Source organism: Schistocerca serialis, chromosome 3 (genome assembly GCF_023864345.2).
Source record: "Schistocerca serialis cubense isolate TAMUIC-IGC-003099 chromosome 3, iqSchSeri2.2, whole genome shotgun sequence".
Taxonomy (NCBI): domain Eukaryota; kingdom Metazoa; phylum Arthropoda; class Insecta; order Orthoptera; family Acrididae; genus Schistocerca; species Schistocerca serialis.
In genome coordinates, this window is record NC_064640.1 from 784,615,323 (window position 1) to 784,636,158 (window position 20,836).

The following is a 20,836-nucleotide window of genomic DNA, read 5'->3' on the forward strand; positions in this document are numbered from 1 at the left end:
TTGTATGCAAGTATGCTGGATGGTAAACTGTTTTAAAATTGTTGCTTGTGCTTTGAAACCTTTAAGAATATCCTCGTGTCCCCACAAGACACACTAGTGTCTGAGTAATGAGTCGTTTTGTTTAAAATATGAGCTATCTTTAGTTTGTATGAGGGTGTAAGTTGGTCCCTGATGCCAGGAAACTTGGTTTATGTTTTGGCCCATTGTTTACATATATTCAGACATATCAATGCTGATTTTTCCATCTCAAAAGCACGACACACAATCATAACTGAATACTGTAAACATAAGTATAAAAAAAGAAGACTTTCCATGATTAATGCAAGCATTGGACATAAAAGTACTTAGATTTCCGAGAGACAAAGATTTTTTTTTCAGATTGTGCACTAATTTTACAGGAATGACAGTTTACATACATGCACATCCTCTTTTTTTCTGATTTGTACATAATGGGAATCAAAGTTATGAGTTGGACTGGGTACTTCAGTTGTTACAAAGATCTAGAAATGTTTGTAAATGGCTGTTACCCATGCTGCAGTCACATATCACTAGGTTTATGATGATGAGTGATGGTGAGAAATTAAGCTGCTGTACATGCAGTAATGTTAGGAGCCCTCCCGTGTCTGCCTGTTCTGGAAAGCATAGCTTTGATGTGTGTTCTGCAGTGATATGTGATACGCAGCATTGCTGCCAAAGAGTGCGTGCAGAGGGACATTGGCAGGAGTGCACATCTATGGATCATCTTAATGAAGTAACTATACATCGTACAATGTGGACTTTATGTGGCAAGTTTAATAATTTTGTAATGTTAACTGATGTAAAAAAATATGTTCCATCCCCTACTTCACACTCTTAGATGCAATTTTTTTAACTTTCTGAAGTTAGCCTCTGTTCTTCCCCAGCATATAAGCTATCTCTGTACCAGATTTCATCAATATTGATTGATCACTTTAGTCATGAAAACATAACATGTAATTTCACATGTAATAATATTCATATGGATTAATCATGTTGATAACTGTATAAATATTGTATTCATTACATTGAATTGTGTTGTGTAGAATGTAGCAATTACTTAAAGCATTTTCACAAATATGATACAGTTCAAACACCAAAGACTAAACATAAAATTACCTTCCTTTAGGAAACTAAAATGTGATTGACAGTGATACAACTTTCAAAATGGTAAAAAGCAGTGATCAGTCGTCATTTCTGTTCTAGCTTTGTTGTAGCAGAACTCTGTATCTGCCGTAATAAAGCTAGAATGGAAATGAGGGTGTTGCTACTCTGTACCATTTTAAAAGAGTAAACAGCTTTTTCAGAAAGTAAATATGTTCCCTCGTGTCCCAGTTTATTATGATATCTTTTTTCCGTGATCTGATTTGGATGAAATAAAACTTATATGTTATCCCAAGCTGTGCTCAAGTTACTTGTGAAAAGGCCATGAAAATTTGTGTAGTAGTTTTTGAGATTGGCATATTCAGACAAAAAGTCTGCCACAGTGGTTTTACAGTGTTACTGTATGTATAGATTAGTTTGGCAAAAATCGCATGCAACAATACCATTGTTACTTAGATTATAATACAGTGTGTGGTTTCATTGTTTTGCAGATATATCCCACAGACCAAAGTGTGAGCAGTTACAGTTCAAATCCCTCAACACCTGTTAGCTCACCTCCTCCACTGACAGGTGGTAGTGGTGGTCAGGCGTGGCCTCCAAGTAATGCTGGTCCACACCCCAGCACTCCCACATCACCGCATTATGCAGCAGATCGCACTTTACATATGGTTGGTACTGCTGGCACTGATATATCTGAAAACAAAATTAATAGATGTTTCATGTTTGTCTCAGGTTTTACTATTTGAAACTGGAGGCCAACTGTTTTATAAAGTAATCTTACCAGAGAGAGCAAATATTTCGGGTCAAAACTGGTAGGATTTGTGTTGCATGGTGATTTCAAAAATATTTAATATCTACCAGAATTTGAGAGTTTTCACATTAAATGCCTGAGTTATCAGCATATTAATTGGTATTAATTCTCAGCTACATTAGAGTACAAAGCATGGTCATACTTTTCAAGTATTAAAAGTTTGCTGCATGGTCTGAATTTTAACTTGGTCATGCTGTGTAGCTAATGTAGACATAAATAGTGTGTAAAGTGATCAAATTGATATTTATTTGTTTTCATTTACTAAAGGACTGTATCAAATTTTGGGTTTTAGCATTCATCTCACAAAACTTGCATAATAACATTATATTTTTTACATATTGTGCATATTTTATTTGCTCCATTTTAAAACGTAAACATTAGATGGTTAACCCCTGCCAATAAGTAATCTGTTTACATTAGCCTTAATTTGAAAATTGCATGTTTATTGTGGCATCTTCACATCTTTCGCATATAAGCTTGTTTGTCAATCTCATGATACTGATTTTTTATGCACCTTGATGTATCAGACAAGAGTAATTTCTTCTTTTCCATATATATTCTGTTACTTTTTTCCTGACCACCATCAGCACTTGTGTTGCACCTATATGTGCTAAATACATGTAACTTACCATTTCTCCATTTCTTATTTACATGTTATCATCATTACCTTCACTGTTTTTTTTCTTTTATTGAATTTTAGTTTAAATGAATCTAAGTGTGGTTAATAAAAGTTCACTACTTCTAATTGATGCAGTGTCTCTTTAATTTTCTTTTATCAGTACTTTGCTGTGGAGTAACTGAAGGCTAATTCTTTTTTATGTTCATAATGTTGTTATCATAAGGCATTTCAGGAGCTAATTATTTAGTTGTATTTCATTTGATTTATGCATGGTTTGTAATGCCTGTGTTTGTTTTATTTTTATTTTCCCCCTGACCATTCATTCATTCCTGTCGTGTGAAACATTACTCCACCGTTTGTCGGTGATTGAAGCAGGCTGCCCCTGAACAACAGAGGCTAGATGCAGCAATAGGTTTTCTTCGAGACCATGCTGAGGTAAGATTGTGCAAATAATTGCCCTGATTAAATTAATTCTAGTGTCATATAGCATACTCCTAAGTTTCACTAGTTCCTCCACTGACTAATTGTAGCCACTGACTATTTTATAGGAGAACAGATGTATATGGTAACAAACTTGTGCGGTATAAAAACGTCTATAGTGGTCATCACTAAACTAGGCAGGCTGAGGTCATTCCACCTATTTACAGCATTGCCAGTTAGTGATTATTTCAGATGCTAGAAAAAATAAAAAACAAATTATCTCTCATTTTAGTCAAGAATATGATGGAATACTTTCCAAAAAAATTCTCACCATTTGTTATGAAATAAACTGATGTTACTAACAATTTTTGAGAAAATTACTTTTTTTTTACATCAACATGTGGAAAAGCCAGATGCACTAATATATTTTGACTGTAAAAATATGTGAATATTCTCAAAGTTTATAGATGTATCTAATACTCTTTTTATTATGAAAATGTAGAAGTATTTCAAGATAAAAAAGTGAAATACTGTAAGAGTTGTGAAATTGTTTTACCTGTTTAATGCAAAATGTTGTCACTGATAAATTTGTGTTTCGTTAGACCTCGTAGAAACTTCCTAAAAGTTTTTTTTAAGAATATTATAAAATTAATTTTGGCAACAATTGAGTCATAATTATTTCCCCGTTACACATACACACGTGATTTTGTTTTCAAGAGACTACATAAGTGACAGCCAGTATACTGCCACCAGAATTCTTGTTCTGACAGTTTACCCTAATATCATAGAGAATATTTCCAACTTCACAAAAAGACTATAGTCACATCTGTTACAAAGTCTTCATTATTGAACCCATCACCCAAAACACTGATATACACTATGCAAAAGCATTCAAGGATTTATAGTATTTTAGAAGTACAGTAGGATAAACATGAAGAACGAACATAACTCTACAGATAATGTGTGAAGTGAGACATTTGCAGATGATTCAGTGACTATTTACCAGTTTGCTATAAATGCTATTGAATCTTGAAGTTTCAGACTTAAAAACACTTTGTAGCATGTGGAAACTATCCACTATACAGCCTATAAAGAAAAAGAACTTGCAGTGAGGTAGCGATATTATTAGCTTGGCTGATCAAGAGCATTTAAATGCTGAATGTTGTTTAATATCTTATATGCACCTAAATTTTTACAATATCTGATTGTGATTCAAGTTCACTATCTGTCATATTCAAGTTTTTTCCACTATAGCGTACCTAAAGCACTGCTTAACATAGTGTTTTTCCCACATCTCTTCCACATGTACACATTTAGCCAAATCACCTTTTGTAACAAAATCCAGAGCTTCACTTGTAAGGCATTCAGCATCAGCAAGCTTGAAAGTTGTTCCTTTTTGCTATATCCCATTTAACTTGAGCCCATATTAACACATTAGGGTTATACTGCCTGTGATGTGGCAGAAGTTGCACAAATTCGTGTCCCATTCCCTTTGCAATGTTGTCCAGTTTTTAATACTCCTTCACACTTCTTATTTCTTGCTCTGATAGAAGTTCATCCCTAGTTCAACCAGAAGAAAACTGAACACCTTTCTTGTGAAGCCAGTTATGCTATCTGCTTCTTGCCAGTTCAGAAATGGTGGTTTGTCATCTTGCATCATCCATTACAAAAGTGCTGACTTCTTACAGTGAGCTCAGATTAATGGACAGATTCATGAAAACCATGCCATTCATTTCCTAATGGTAATCAGATTCAACAGAAATTTTAAAGCCATGGAGTACATATTAATCGTGCTCCTTATATAAAAGCAGCAATTGCAGATCCAGCATTACCCATAAAGTGCCAGTCACATCAACCTATAGATATGTCCAGGCCATCATTTCCCATGGTGTAACTTCAAATATATTTGTTTCATATGGTTTTTGTAAAACACAAATGTCATTCAGATAAACCACAAGCCTATTCCACACCATGTGCAATAAATGCATAGATTGCAAAAATGTAACTTCACAAGGCCATGTGCTTCTCCTGTCAATTTTTGTCCTTGAGCAAATTAATGTTCCATCTAGATTCTTTGTCATTAGCAATTTTGCTGAAAAAATTTAAGACATTAGGTATTATGTATTTAACCCACTTTCTAATGTCCATTTGATTTCGGCATGCATGAAGAAGATGCAGGCATTGTGACTTTGCTATGCACAGAGTGTTGCTCTTTAGTATCACTCATAATTTTCTGTAAAGCTGAACAAGCTCATGGTACGAAGTGATACCAGCAGTATGCAAGTATAAATTTGTAATGACTGATTGGCCAGTACCTGAAACAGCAATCTTGAAATACCAGGGGCAAGGTGGAGTGAGACATAAAGAGCTGAAACGTGCGTCCTTGAACCACCAGATTTTATGATGAGGGCTATAGTGACAATTATACTATTACAGAAACAAAAGCAATAAGGTTATCAATGACACTAGGAGAATATTCGTGTTTGATCAAACTTATAGCCAGTCACTAACAATCTACTAAAAAGACAAACTGAGAACATTCAGTTCAGAGCAATTGTCGTTAAGGCTGAAAATGTTACAAACCATTGTTTACATTATGTGTACCAAGTAAAGTAATATTGGATGGGATGGACAAATGCTACCTTTTGGAATATATTGTGAAAACAGGCTATTACACTTTTGCTACATAAGAGACTGCAGAAAAACTGATAGAGAAAACTTGATAGTAATTCATGCATTAGTGAGAAAGGTTATTCATGAAACCTACAGTAATTTGCACAGGCAGGAAAAATCTGTCAGAAAAACCTTGGAAGTTCTGGTCATATACAGCTTGTTCAGAAATCCCCGTTACAAACTTTTAGGACTTGTAGAGGGGAGTGAGTACACAATATTTTGAATAGGAACTCATGTCAGGAAAGTATTGTTTCTGTTCTGTGATTGTTTTAATTCATATGTTTAACTTGTCCAATTCTGTTTGAGGAATTGAATTAGGCATGTCACAGTATAATTATTAGGTTACAATTCGAAAGGAAAAATTACAAAACATACAGTTATCACTTAAGCACATTTGTTTGTGTTAACACTTAAACATTATGTGTTTACATCATTCCAGAACAAAAAGAACCCAGCATACCATGTGTACCGAACAGTAATGATGCATTACAACAGCAGCTCTATGTGGGAACCACCAGCGTTATTACAGTCATTGTACATACGAAGCATGTTCTGGTATACACTTTCCATCCCACCTGGTCTCTCTTCAGTTTCTCGAGCAGCGGCCAGAACTTGTGCCCACAGATTTTCCTTTGTCTCTGCAGGAGTCTTTTAAATTAAGCTTTGCATATGACCCCACAAGAAGAAGTCCATAGGAGATAAAGCCAGCGATCGCAGTGGCCATGTAGTTGGACCACCTCATCTTATCCATCTTTCACCATATAGTCTGTTGAGATGCCTCCATACCACCCTTGAGAAGTAAGGAGGTGCACCATCATGCTGAAACCGTATTTCCTGACAGACAGTGGGACACCTTCCAAGAGTGGGCCCAATATGTTTTGTAGGAATATCAAGTATGCAGGATCTGTTAGCTTGAGGAGAAGGAGGTATGGCCCAGCCACATGATCACTCAGAATACCTGCCCACATGTTAATACCAAACCGGTGCTGAAATGCCTGAATATGTATGGTTGTTTTGTGAATTTAGAACACAATCCGTAGTGAACTTAAATTCATCTGTGAACAGAACTTGACATGGAAACAGGGGTGTGTCAATGCAGCGGTGCAGGAACCACATACAGTACGCCATGCATTGAGGACAATTGGGTGGACCCATAATGTGTGTCCCCTTTGTAAGTTTTATGGATGTAGTTGTTGCTCATGCAGAACATCCCAGATGATACTGTGACTAACATTCACTGCACATGCTATTCAAGTACTCATTCATGGATTCTCTTCAATGCAATGCAGTACATCTTCTTCAAATTCAGACGTGCAGCATTGCTGTGGGGCACTACAGTCCTGCCTCCTTACAGTGAAGGTACCTGTTTCTCGGAGCCACTGCATAACTTGGGCAAAAAGTTTGTGTGATGGGTGTTACATTGTGGGAAATGTTCTTGATACAACTGACTAGCAACTCTCCCATTACCTTAAGCTTTTCCATACACAAGAAGCATGTGTGTGTCTTCTGATAATGTGTACTGAACCGTGTTTACTGTATCGGAGATGCACAGGCATTGAATACTTCTTGCATCAAGGCAGACATTAAGTGACATCAGGTGACCATCTGATGTAGTACAGGTCATCCTGTCTACCCTATTGCATATCAGGACAAACAACTCATGAAACATGTTTCTTTCCATCATCAGACATGAACATAATTACACATCTAAACTAAAACCATCGTAGAATGGAAATGATACATTTCTGGACATTGGTTCCTAGTCAAAGTATTATGTACCCACTCCCTTTCACAAGCCCTAGAAATTTGTAATGGGAATTTCCGAACACCTTGTATAGAGTTAATGTTCCACTTGATATCTCGTGGATCAGTCTGGTGTTGAAATTGAAGACAACAGACAGAAAGCAGGATTATTAAATTCAGCCAATAAAAATGTATTTATGCATGAGGATACTACAGTGGTGGATACATATGGGTGTTGTGCGACCCCCCCCCCCCCCCCCCCCCCTTGCAGGGCCCCCCGCATTGCCACCCACTATGCCCCCACCAGTCAGCCCACATGCTATTTGTTCTTTCTTTCATCAGTTGACTCGACTGAATCAAGTTATTGAGTAGTTGTACTTACCTATGTAGCACGCATGCCTACATCATCGTATTTCATACATTTCTGTCTGGCATTTAGGGATTGACTTAATAGCTTAGCTCTGTTGAACACTCACCCTGACATTGATTGTCCTATTGACAATTTAAATAACCAATTTACCAGTAAGAATAGGCACATAGAATTCATCATTTAAGGAAAAGAACCACAATTGCAACTTTTTTATATCATAAGATGGCATTGTCTTGTATATGTGTATTATCAGTTGAAATATTACTCTCTTACACTTTGCATGTGTTGATTATTTTTTATTATGGTAAAAGTAAAGGTAGCTCAAGATGCCTTTAGCACCCCCTCCTTGAGGTTTTTCTGTATCCGCCACTGGGATACTACCATACTAATGTCTGACTGCCAGATGGACACACAAATGAGAGATAGCGGAATAAGCACCAGTAGCATTGGAAAAACAATCAAGACTACTCAAAGCAAATGAGACACTAGGCCTCACAGAACTCCAGTTAGATTCGCCATTGAATAAACTGTGGAATTTGCCTCTTTTCTAGCTCATATTTATGGAGAATGTTGCATAGTGAGTAGTCTCATATGGTTGGAAAAGATCGCAGATCACTCTTGTATGCAAAAAAGAGGAAAAGATTGGATACACAAAATTGTATATCAGAATTGCTGACATCCATTTGTTGCAGGCTGCTGGAGCATATTCATGCCGGGGGGGGAGGGGGGGGGGGGGGACTTCTCTCAGTGAGTTGGCAGGAATTCAGAAAAAAAACCATTTGAGAAAAATGACTTGCTTTATTCATTAATGGTATCATGAAAACAGTAGCTGCAAGTAAACAGGTAAATTCCATGTTCCTGTATGGCTAAAAGGTGCTCAACAGTGTACCACATCATTGACTACTAACTGAGATACAAGTATATGAAATATCTTTGCAGATATGAGATTGTCTTGATGACTGTTTTACTAACAGAACTCAGTGTGGTGAATGTACATGAAAGTAACATTGGGTGTGCCCCATAAAACCATAATATGACTTCTCGCGTTCTCGAAATTCGTATGTGATTTGTCAGATGGGATCAGTGGCACTATAGACCATTCACTGGTTAATGCTGTTCTATACAGGAAAGTACTGTTGTTGGATGAGCATAAGGAAATGCTCAAAATTGTAATGAATGACAGCTCTATCTAAATGTGGATGAACACAAGATAATGCCTATAACAAAGAGAAAGTACCTAATAATGTCTGATTACAAGAATGGTGGTGGACATTTGGAGTGCTTCACATCATTTTAAATACTAGTGGTAATGCTATGAAGTGACATGAAATGGAATGAGCACTTAAAATCTGTATTAGGAAAGGGGGAATTGGAAACTTAGATTTGTTGGAAGGCTTGTGGAAGGCACAGTACATCCATAAAAGAAATTGCACACAACACGTTGGTGCAACCTATTCCAGAACAATGTTCCAGTGTTTGGAGTCCTTATCAAATAGGCAAGACAGCAAACATTGAATTAATTCATTGATGCATTACTGGGGTTGTAACAGGTTGGTTTAGCCCATTTGAAAATGCAACATGGATGCTCAGCGAAATAAAACAGGAATCCTTAGAGAAAAAGTGAGATGGTTGTTGTAAACACATTTGGGTAAATTGTGGGAATATTTGAGAACTACTGTGCAGTCATTCTGCTGCCACCATTGTGTATCTCTTGTAGAGATCATCAGAATAAAATAAGAGAGATTAGGGTACAAATAGGGATATACACAGAGATATTGTTTCCTTGCTCAATAGGAAAATGGAGTAGTTTAGAAAATTGCTAAAATTTCTGTGATGTACCCCCCCCCCCTCCCCACCATGCATTGTACAGCAGGTTGTTGAGTATAACTTAGATGTAGTAGACTATGTGGTGGGCAATTCCCTTGTTCTCTCATTTTGACGTTTGAGTGGTTTTTGTCATTAAAATGTTGAAATTGTACTAAAATAGTACACACTTGTTACTTTTTTCAGACTTACCAACAGAAACACTGAAAAATGAAGGAAAACATTAGTGGTTTACACTCTGATAGATACCTTTAAACCTTCTTAATTTTTCCTTTTGAGTAAGACATCAGTGGATGAAAGACTCATACACTCACTGAGGCTAAAAAAGTGAGACAAAAATTACGATGTAACCAATTAGCAGTCTTAGAAGTAAATATGATACCTATGGGTTTGAGGTCTGAAATCAGTAATGAAGGTTAGAGTGATGGTAAAAATAGTAGGAGAAATATAAATTAATTCAGAATGAGAGAGACCCAAAGTATTTCAGTATGAGACATGTGACTTTGGCGTGGTTTTCTTGTTTGCTTTAAGTACCATTTTGTTTCTTCAGATTCTTTCTTTTTTCTCCTTTCACCTTGTATTTTTATTTTTATTAATGTTGAATACTTACAGATGTGATGTGTGCTTCTGCAAGGAAAGGGTGGGAAATAACAGAAAAATGGCAAAATATGTATGACTTGATTGTCTCTCAAAGCTACTTGGAGCTTTGATATCGTCTCAGTTTCATTAGGCTCCTGCTTTGTCACCATACTGCTCAGTATACAAGTAATTTGTCGATAAAAATGAGTGCCAGAACCAAACTATGTCAAAATAGATAAAAATTATACAAAGAAGTCGGTAACAGTTAAGGGCACACAAAAATTGTCATAAATTGATTGGTTGACCTTGTAAGGACACATACACAAATGAGACACAACAGGGCAAGATGAATGGTAAGTAACAGTAATTGCTTCATCATCATCATCATCATCGTCATTATCGTTATCATTATTATTATTATTATAATCGTCAAAACACTTATGATTATTGTTTAGAGATTTACTGTTATTTAATCGAAATCACTACTGTAATCAGCAGAGGTGCAATAGATCATTGACTAGGCAATTTTTTTGAGGATTCCACTCATCATATGAAGATATGACAGATGTCCAAATAATATATGTACTATGTTAATTATGTGTGGAACCTTTGTCAGCTGAAGACTGTTTTTTGGTAGGTTCATGATGGCATTTCAAAGAATTTAGCAGGCAGCAAAAGACTGTTAGTAACACTGGTAAACCTACATATTGTCTTCTAATGTATATGGTTGGGTGGATTATATGTTTTGGTGTATGGGCACTACAGAGACGTATGTGTTATTACAGTTATTTTGCAACTTGCTGTCAAAATGATAAGGGCCAGAAATACATTTAACAAGGTGAATATTGTTTGCATTCAGAGGAAATGTTGCTTAAGTAGTTGTGTGTTATGTTGTCATGTTGGATTGAAGCTTTTTATTCCTCAGGGAAACCTATTTGTTTGATTGTGCAGGGCACACGGATGGAGGAGAGATTAGATGATGCGATTAATGTACTTCGCAACCATGCAGAGAGCCAAGCTTTGGGGCTGCATGCTGTTGCATCATCTACATTGCAGACACATTCCAATGGACTACTTAGTTCTTATCATCACACCCAGGCAGCTATTGAGTCACATCTGGTAAGTTATAAAGTAATTTGGGTGATGTATATTTTCAGACTTCTCCGAGTCATCTGTTTCAGCTTTCATCCCTAGAATGAAATATTCTGCAGATGCTGATATGTAACTTGGTTTCTTTTAGTTTTTCTACTTGTGTCACTTTTTGTTCCCTACACATTAATCTGAATTTTCACATTTTCTATTTTTATCATTTTAGTGAGTAAAACACTCATTCATTTCATCATTACTGAATATTGTGAGAAGCTAAATGGACATCTGTAAGTCCTTATCCATTAGACCACTATTTATACATCTTCTTCCCACTACTTTCAAATGTGCATACCCCTCAGTGAGATTATGCAGAATAAGGGAGTGGTCAGTCTTTCGCAGGGTAAATTTCTCATTTTTGTCAGCACCCAATAAAATCTCTAGTGGCTATGATGAAGTACCTGACCTCATATTAAAGGTGTGTGCTCCCCATATAGTAAAGCCATTATCAACCATCTACAACCAATCATTAAAAACTGGCATTTTTCCAGATGCTCTCAAAATAGCTAAAGTCTCACCATTACTAAAGAAATGTTCCCCTGATTTAGTATCCAATTATAGACCATTATCCATATTAAGCATCTTTTCAAAAATCCTGGAAAAACTTTTTTATGACAGGCTTATAAATTTCATAAAAAACCACGCACCAATCAGCATTCAACAACATGGTTTTAGTAAATCTTTATCCACCCAGACAGCAATTTTTGAACTGTTGGACCACATACTGAAATCAATTGACCAACATAATATAGCTGCAGGTATCTTCTTAGATCTCTCTAAAGCCTTTGACGTACTAGATCATAAAATACTGCTTGCTAAATTGGAAAGAAGAGGAATAAGAGGTGTGGCTCACAACTGGCTATGCTCTTACCTACAAAACCGCAGACAGAAGGTATCACTTCAATACGATATTAATGTACAGAATAAAATAAATAACACAGTTTTCCTCTCGGAGGAAAGAACAATAAGATATGGTGTTCCCCAGGGTTCTGTTCTAGGGCCATTACTTTTCCTCATTTACATAGATGATCTTGTCGAATGTATGAGCCCACAAGAAACTATCCTGTTTGCTGATGATACAAGCATAGTGTTGACTGGATCTAGCCCTGAATCCCTTCAGACAATATCTGATAACTCTATGAAAAAACTTTCTGAGTGGTTTAACAAAAATGGCCTAATTGTTAATAGTGGGAAAACTGTATGTATCAACTTCCATCTAATTCCCACATCCAATCAAAAAACTATCCAAGTAAAGTTAAATAATGATAAAATTGAAAATGTAAATGCAACAAAATTTTTGGGTCTATGGGTCCAACAAAATTTAAAATGGGACACACATATAAACAATTTATCAAAGAAACTCTCATCATTGTGCTATGGACTAAGAATACTAAAATCTACTACAAGTAAATCCACAATAATGCAAGCATACCATGCGCAGTTCCACTCATTGCTCCGCTATGGAATCATCTTTTGGGGAAATTCAACTCGCAGCACAAATATATTTAAACTACAAAAAAGAGCACTGAGGATAATCTGCGGCCTCAAAAAGCTGGAATCCTGTAAATGTCAATTTATAAAACTTAATGTTCTAAGCATCCCATCCCTATTCATTCAAGAAACAATCCTATTCACCAGGGAGTACCTCTCAAGAACAGGCAAATTAATCCAAAACAATGATATACACGCTCATTATACCAGAGGGCAATCTAATATCCATCAAATTTTTTCAAGGACATCATCATACCAAAAATATATAACTCATCTGGGTGTTGTATTACACAATAAATTTCCAGAACAAATAAAAACTGCTCCAGATCCAATATTTAAAAATAAACTAAAGGCATTTCTGACAAAGCACTGTTTCTATTCAGTACAAGAATTCCTGGAAATGAAAAATTATAAAGTTCCTTTGTAAAATACTGTGATTAGAGTAAAACATTCTGTAGGCAAAATAATAACCTAATTTCTACTATACACAACTATGTTTCAGTTTCACTTCCCAAAATTTTTTAACTCGCTTTTCGAATGTACAAGTACACATTCTATTAGTATTAAAACTTAATTGTCTGTGAAATCTCAATCTAAATTTCATGTTTAATGTAGTTTTTAAATAACATTGTCCTTCTGTTGTGTTTCCAGTTGACATTTTCACTATTCTGTAATCTCAGTGATTATTTGTGTAAATTTAAAGTAGCACTACATTGCCTACATGTTTCTTAGTTCCCCATGTAATTTGTTTGTATTCTATGTATGTGAAGTTACTATATTCATCAATGAACAATTTTGTGTACATTTTTTAAATGGCAGTCCATTGCCTATTTTTTTTCTCCAACAACATATTGTTAAAAAAAATTACTTGTCCTATATCATGTGTACTTTGTACAATATGTGATCCACAGGATAAATAAATAAATGGAAATACAAATATCTCATGGCCTTTGGTTAGCATCGCTGACTATTGATTGTGAGCTACTGGATTGACTTACTTTAAGTGATGAGGCCCGGATGACCACATGGTGTCACAATTAGGGCTTCCAACCTCATTCTGCCCTCTGCTACATGTCTCCAATTCTCCAAGATGTTCAAATGTGTGTGAAATCTTAAGGAACTTAACTGCTAATGTTATCAGTCCTCTAAGCTTACACACTACTTAACCTAAATTATCCTAAGGACAAACACACACATCCATACCCGAGGGAGGACTTGAACCTCTGCCAGGATCAACCGCACAGTCCATGACTGCAGCACCTTAGACCGCTCGGCTAATCCCGCATGGCTTCTCCAAGTTTCCCAGCTGCATCAAGTGTTTTCTTTCTCCACCCATCCATTGCTTCATAGGTCTTACTAATAGTTTTCTGCGTGATGAGATCCACTTCATTGAAACTTTAGGCCCTCTCGTTTCTGTCTATCTTGTAGTGTGTCCAGCCTATTGGAGTGGATTTCTTTTCATAGCTTCAATGATTGAATGGGGATTTTTCTCTTCTCAGGAATGGGTATATGTTGTCCTCACCATCACTGACATGCAAGTTGCCAAAACGGCATCAAATAAGAAGACTTGCAGAAGGCCGCTGAAAAATCCCAGATGGGGCCTCCCATCCAAATGCACCATATGCACATTTCATTTTTAGTTCTCATGTTTGAATTTTTTGAGAATGTCTGTGTGTAGAGTTGTGAATACATGGTCTGTATGCTGTTAGTTTGAAGTCAGTCAGCTGGGAGTAAAGTAAATTATTGGGAACATGGTAAATACCAATGACATTGGAAGGTTGAAAATCAGAGAGATATGTGTCCACATCCCATTCATAACTTACATCAAGTATTATTATTTTTAAAAATTATTTTATGATAACAGGGTCAGTGGCAGAATTATACAGCATATTAATTTATCTCATAGTTTCAAGAATCCCCGTTCCATGTGGATATTTTATAGTTTTGTTACCATCACTTCTGCTCATTGCTTCTAAGCCATCTCTTTTTCATGCAAATAATTTCTTTCTGAATAACTGTTTTCATGAATTTGTTATTAACTTTTCCTTTTTGTGAATACTAGTACTTTAAAGCAAATCATCTTTATCCCTTGCTTAAAAATTTTCTACTTTCAGGTTACAGTTCACAATAATTTCTTTGTTGTCCATGCATACTACTGATAGACTGACAAACACAGAGCATGGGAAAATGAAAATGATGAGGGAAAGTAAAAGGTGAAAATTATAGGGCAGAAGGATCGAGAGCAACCCTTAGCACCAGGAACTGAGTAAATAGAATGTTTGGGATGGAATATCAACACTTATGAAAAGGATAGATTTTCAATCCCCTTAAAGATGACGCATTATGTTGCAGACAGGCATAAGAAAATGACTCTTTAAGTTCTGAGCTTTCAGCTAAAGCTTTCTTCAGAAAAGAAAAGAAAACACACACATGACCGCTGTCTCTGGGTAAACTGCAACTGTTGTATTGAATGAAAGCAGCAATGTTGGAGTGGGTTAGGGAAGGGGGAGGGTTAGGGTACAGTTGGGGAGGGACGAGTGCTGTCTGGTAGAATGTGGCAGGACAAGCCTGTCAGGAGCAGTGCTGGGAGGCTGTGGGTGGGAGGGGTGGAGCAACTGGGAGTGGAAAAGGAGAGGAGCAGAGAGGGGAAAAGTCTTGCGGATATATGGCAGAAGGGGCACACAATGATGGTGAGGGGACGTGAATTGGTAGGAAGTGATAGAATAGAGGGGGCAGAAATTGTTGGGTGTAAAATATGGCGATAGTAGGTTATTGTAAGTCGAGGCCAGGAAAATTCTTGAAGCAGAGAATGTGTTGTAAAGATAACTCCGATCTGTGAAGTTCAGAAAAGTTAGTGGTGGAGGAGAGAATACAGATAGATTGGTTTATGAAGCAACCATTGAAATCAAGTATGTTATTTGCAGCTACTTGTTGTGCCATGGGGTGGTCCACTTTGCCCTTGGCCACAGTTTGGCTGTGGCCATTCATTCTAGTGGATAGCTAGTTGATAGTCAAACCAATGTAAAAAGCAGTGCAATGATAACAGCAGAGGTGATATATGACGTGCTGCTTTCACAGGTGTCCTGGCCCCTGATGGACTGGGAAGAGCTTGTGACAGGACTGGAATAGGAAGTGCTGGGTGGCTGGATTAGGCAGGTCATCCACCTGGATCTCACCCAGGGATATGATCTCTGTGACAAGGAGTTGGAATTGGGTATGACATAGGGGGTAGACTGGGGAGTGGTGGGTGACGGACCATGACATTAGGAGAGGTGGAAAGAATCTTGTGATTGTTGCACCCCATTTCAGGACATGATGATAGAAAATCAAAGCCCTGATGGAGGATGTGGTTCAATTGCTTCAGTTGGGTGTGGTATTGGCTGATGGAGGGGTGTTCCTTTGTAGCTGGGTCTTTGTGGCAGGAGGAGGATTGAGGGTGCGTGAGGATATGGAATGGGAAATATGTTTGCAGTCAAGGTCTGGTGGATAGTGCCTGTCTGTGAAGGCCTTCCTGAGACCTTCAGCATAATGGGCAAAGGAGTTCTTGTCACTGCAGGTACGCTGTCCCTGGGTGGCCAGGAAATTATTGCAGACTCAACCTACAAGAACCTACTGTCCTGACACCTTCCAACCAACTATTTCCACCCCCTCTGTTCCATCACCTCCTCCTAATTCACATCCCCTCATCCTCATTGTGTGCTGCTCTCTACCACTCACCCACTAGTCTTCTCCCCTCTCTGCTCCCCCCCCCCCCCCTCCAACCCTGTCACAACCTCACAACTCTGTGCCTGACAGATTTGTCTTCTGCTGCTTTATAGCCCCTACTTGCTCCACCAGACAGCACTCTTCTCTCCCCCAATCCATATCCTGACCCTCCCCCTTCCATGCCCCACTAAAGATTGCTGCTTTCATTCAACAGAACAGTTGCAGTCCAGGCAGAACTGTCGAGAGATACTGGGGATGTGTGTGTCAGATGTGCTTGCTAGCATGAATGTGTGTGTTTTCCTTTCTTTTCTGAAGAAGGCTTTAGCTGAAAGATCAGTGTGTAACAGTCTTTTCGTTGTTTCTGTCTGCAACTAAATGTATCATCTTCATAGTTAATAGCAGTATATCCTTTTCACAACTGTAAATAGAATGGTTCCATTTTTACACTTGCCTGAATACTATTTTATATTTCAGTAGGTGCGGTCATTTTAGATATTATCAACAAAAACTTTATATTATGAGACTGTGGTCTTTGTCTTTCCTTCAGTCAATGAATATGCTATACAATACACTTTTTGCTCTGACATTTTTCTGTTTTCTTCTCTCTCTGTCCCTCCCTCCCTAGCCTTTTTTGCCTCCCTCTTTCTCAAAGTGTTTGATTTCCTTCCAAGTCATCTACATTGAAAACAATACATATTTCTAAATACTGTCCCAAGAAGCATATTTGTGAATGATATATTTCTAATTACTATCACTTCATCAAGGATACAGATAACATTAAAAGAAAGGCATTTTTAAATGCTTAACACCAATGCCTCTTATTATATATTGGCTGGTTTTCACATGCCACATATTTCGTGCTTGGGGTGTGTTTGGTGTTGGATAGTTCTGTTTATGTCATCACACTTAAATGTAGCTCAGATCCTCATTATCCAGTAAGATCTGATCCATGTGATAATGATATTTTATTTTATATACAGTGGAGAATATATTCTCACTAGAATACACTGTGTATCACACTGGCTTATTTTTCATAGATGTTGTAAATTTGACAGATGTTGCTGCAAATTTATGATAACACCTGTGAAAAATAAGCCAGCAGTGATACAAAGTGTATTCCAATGAGAACACTGTATATAAAATAAAATAATGTTGTCACATGAATCAGATTATGCTGGATAAAGCTAAATTTAAGTGTGATGACATAATTAGAACAGTCCACACCAAACATATCTCAAATGCAACTGGCAAATCCTGAAACTTGTAAGCCAGTAAATAATTAGTAGCTGTGGTGTTAAACATTTAAAAATGCCTTTTCTTCAATATTTGACAACTGCAAGACATAATGTACTGAAAACCTTTGTACTGATAATACACTCAAATATGTAGTGAAGTAACTAATAGTGCTGTTGGTCATGTTTATCAACACTATAAACTTTTTATATCTCTGTGACATTTAGATGATGATGATTAATTTATTTCTGTGGAAATGTTCCTGGACTTGATCTCTTTATTGTTTAAATTTTAATTTCAGCCCAGTCCTCACCCAGGCACTCCAGGATCAACAGTTGGTGCAACTCAGAGCTCGTATCCTGGTCTTGCACCTACACCTGACACAGATGGACCAATTAAAATAGAAAGGCTGTCTGGGGCAACATCCAGTAAGTATTAAATGTAAAGTATAATTGATGGACATTAAATTCATGCATTTGTACAGGGTGATCAATCCTTAATGCAACTGCCTGGCATACTTTTTTTGCCCTGCTGGCAGAAGTGCTGGTGGGGAGTACGTTTCCCCTCTGCTGTGAGGCATTTATGTAGAGTTGTGGAGCAGGTTACACATGTTCATTTAGGCAACAGAATAGAATTTTTCGATTGTAAGAGTTTCAAGTGAAATACAAGTATTCTATTCACCGAAGGGTATTCATATATGATTCATAGAAGCATACAGAATTGGCTCATGTCGTAAGGAAATTATTTCAGGAGGAATTTCATGATGTTTAAGCATGTAATCAGATTACAGTTCATTGACTGGTAAATAAGTTTTGTGAAACGGGAAGTGCTCTTGACAGGAAACATAGCAAATCACATAAAGTACTCACAGAAGAAACTCTCAATAACACTGGTATTGCTCTGGAGAAGTCATCTAGAAAATCATTTAGACGCCTTTCTCAGCAAATGGGAATTTCCTATGACTGTGTTCAAATGGCTACAAAGTTACTGGAGTTACAGCCCTATAAACTAATTACAGTGCAAGAACTTAAACTGGGTAACCCTGCAAAATTTTGCAGTTTTGTGAATGGATTTTGAATAGGGTGCCTGATGAAGATATCGACCATTACCTAACTTTCTTATCAGATAAATCATGGGTCCACATTAGTGGATATGTTAATTCACAAAATAACCGTTACTGTAGTTCTGAAAAGCCTAACATAATGCATGAAGCACATCTGCATGATCAAGAAATTGGAGTGTGGTGCACTATTAGCGGTGAGAGAATAAGAGGCCCTATTTTTTCCCAAGAAACAGTTAACAGCAAAAGATACGTGGAAAGCATTTTGTTGCCTTTTTTTGGCCTGTTAACTGAGAGAAAATGTGCTTTTGTGACCTTGTAGCAGGACTCTGTGATGGCAAATACAGCCAGCTCCTTATGCAGGAAATTCATGACATGTTGAATTATACAACATATGGCCTCCACATCCCTGTGATTTTTATCTCTGGGGGGCATTAAAAGATGAAGTATACAAATCAAATGTACACCCTTTAGATGAATTTAAAACTACCATTTGTCAAGAAATTGCTGTCATTTATCAGAGGAAACTGCAGAGTGTAATGAGCAATTTGCTAAGCAGGTGTCAGAAACACTTGAACAACCAAGGGAGGCAGTTCCAGCAACTCCTTGCTTAATAAACAGGAGTAATTCACTTTTGTTTTTAAGTGTTTATGTTCAGTAACAGCCGGTCTTGCCTGCCAGCTGCATACCACAAAAGCGGTTGGGTAAACGATTTATCACCCTGTATAATATGCAAAAAATACAAATTACAATGAGTTCAATGTACAAAGGAAACAAAAGGGAGAGACAATGGTACTTGGAGAATGATATAACTGTTGATGATACCCATAATGTTACTGTCTTCTAGAGGTTTATTTTTTGCAGCCCATGATTAAATTAATCAGTAATATTATTTCTACTGTCACACTAATTAATTCAGTCTCAATGGTTTCAATTAAACACTCTAAACCTGTTAGTATTCTTATAGCATTATTTATGAAACTAGTGAGAAAATTACACATAAAAGTTAATCAGAAAAGTTGTTAGCAATTTGGACAGTGCCTTTTGAGCAGTAAATGATATTAATGGTTTTGTTTTCTGTAAAACACATTTAAATTCACTGTCCATAATATAATGTGTATTATATTCTTGTTTTATGTTCTGGCTTCTCATATCAAATGTTGTGAAAAAATTTTAGGTACAATGTCTTTGAAACTTGGAGAATACTGTTTTTATATTGGATAATGTGAAAGAGATATGCAGAATATTCAGATTGTGAATATAAGAATTCTCAGGTCTCTTACTGCAGTACCTACTAACAACAGCAGCAACTGCTTATTACATGTGTTAAGAGTTTAGGTAATTCACACTGATCCCATCAATTTTATAAACAATTTACTACAAAGTATGTGAGAATAATAAACAATTTTTTTGGTTTTTAAGTGGCCTTTTGTTTAAATAGATGAAATTCACAACGAATGTGCTTTGAACTTGGGTTTTTGGTAATGCTTTCCTGTTCAGTGATGATTTAAGCTTCCCTTTTAGTAGTCCAAAAGACAATAACATGAATTTAGTACCAGTCCAAGTACAAGACAAAGTCATCTTTATCTTGTTAAATTAACATAGTAAGAAAACTAAAGTTACAATTCTATGAGGCTTGTTCAGTAAGAAATGCAACAATTTTCTTCTTGGCCATCATGGATATTCCACTTCAGCCCCCGTAGTTTCATGAAGCTGCTATAGGCAGCGGCGCTATACATAGCCTGCAAAAGTGGCATCCTTACTCGAGGTGAATTCCAAGCAGAGAGCTATCTTTGTGTTTCTCTTGGCAGAAAACCAGAGCATCGCAGATATTCATAGGTGCTTGCAGAATATCTATGAAGACCTGACAGTGAAGAAAAACATGGTGAGTCCTTGGGCAAGGCATCTGTCAGCACTGCAGCAAGGTTGCGAAAACCTGTTTGCTATGATGCATGCTGGTCTGTTGCACTCAGCTGTGACTCCTGCAATGTTGGAACATGTGGACACACTCATTCGACATAACCAACAGATCACAGTCAAACA

General features: G+C 37.0%; 1 protein-coding gene across 7 annotated transcripts in view; it reads left to right on the forward strand.

The window, feature by feature from the left end:
• The window catches only part of LOC126470629 (transcription factor 12), a 748,727-nt gene that overhangs the window by 679,331 nt on the left and 48,560 nt on the right, over window positions 1-20,836 (forward strand). For 5 of the 7 annotated variants that reach the window (XM_050098596.1, XM_050098600.1, XM_050098601.1 and 2 more), the window contains 4 exons: window positions 1,611-1,787; window positions 2,922-2,984; window positions 11,110-11,277; window positions 18,035-18,161. In XM_050098596.1, the coding sequence (XP_049954553.1) occupies window positions 1,611-1,787; window positions 2,922-2,984; window positions 11,110-11,277; window positions 18,035-18,161 (535 nt within the window). The remainder of the gene's footprint in view (window positions 1-1,610; window positions 1,788-2,921; window positions 2,985-11,109; window positions 11,278-18,034; window positions 18,162-20,836) is intronic. The other 2 variants (XM_050098598.1, XM_050098603.1) reach the window with 2 other exon arrangements.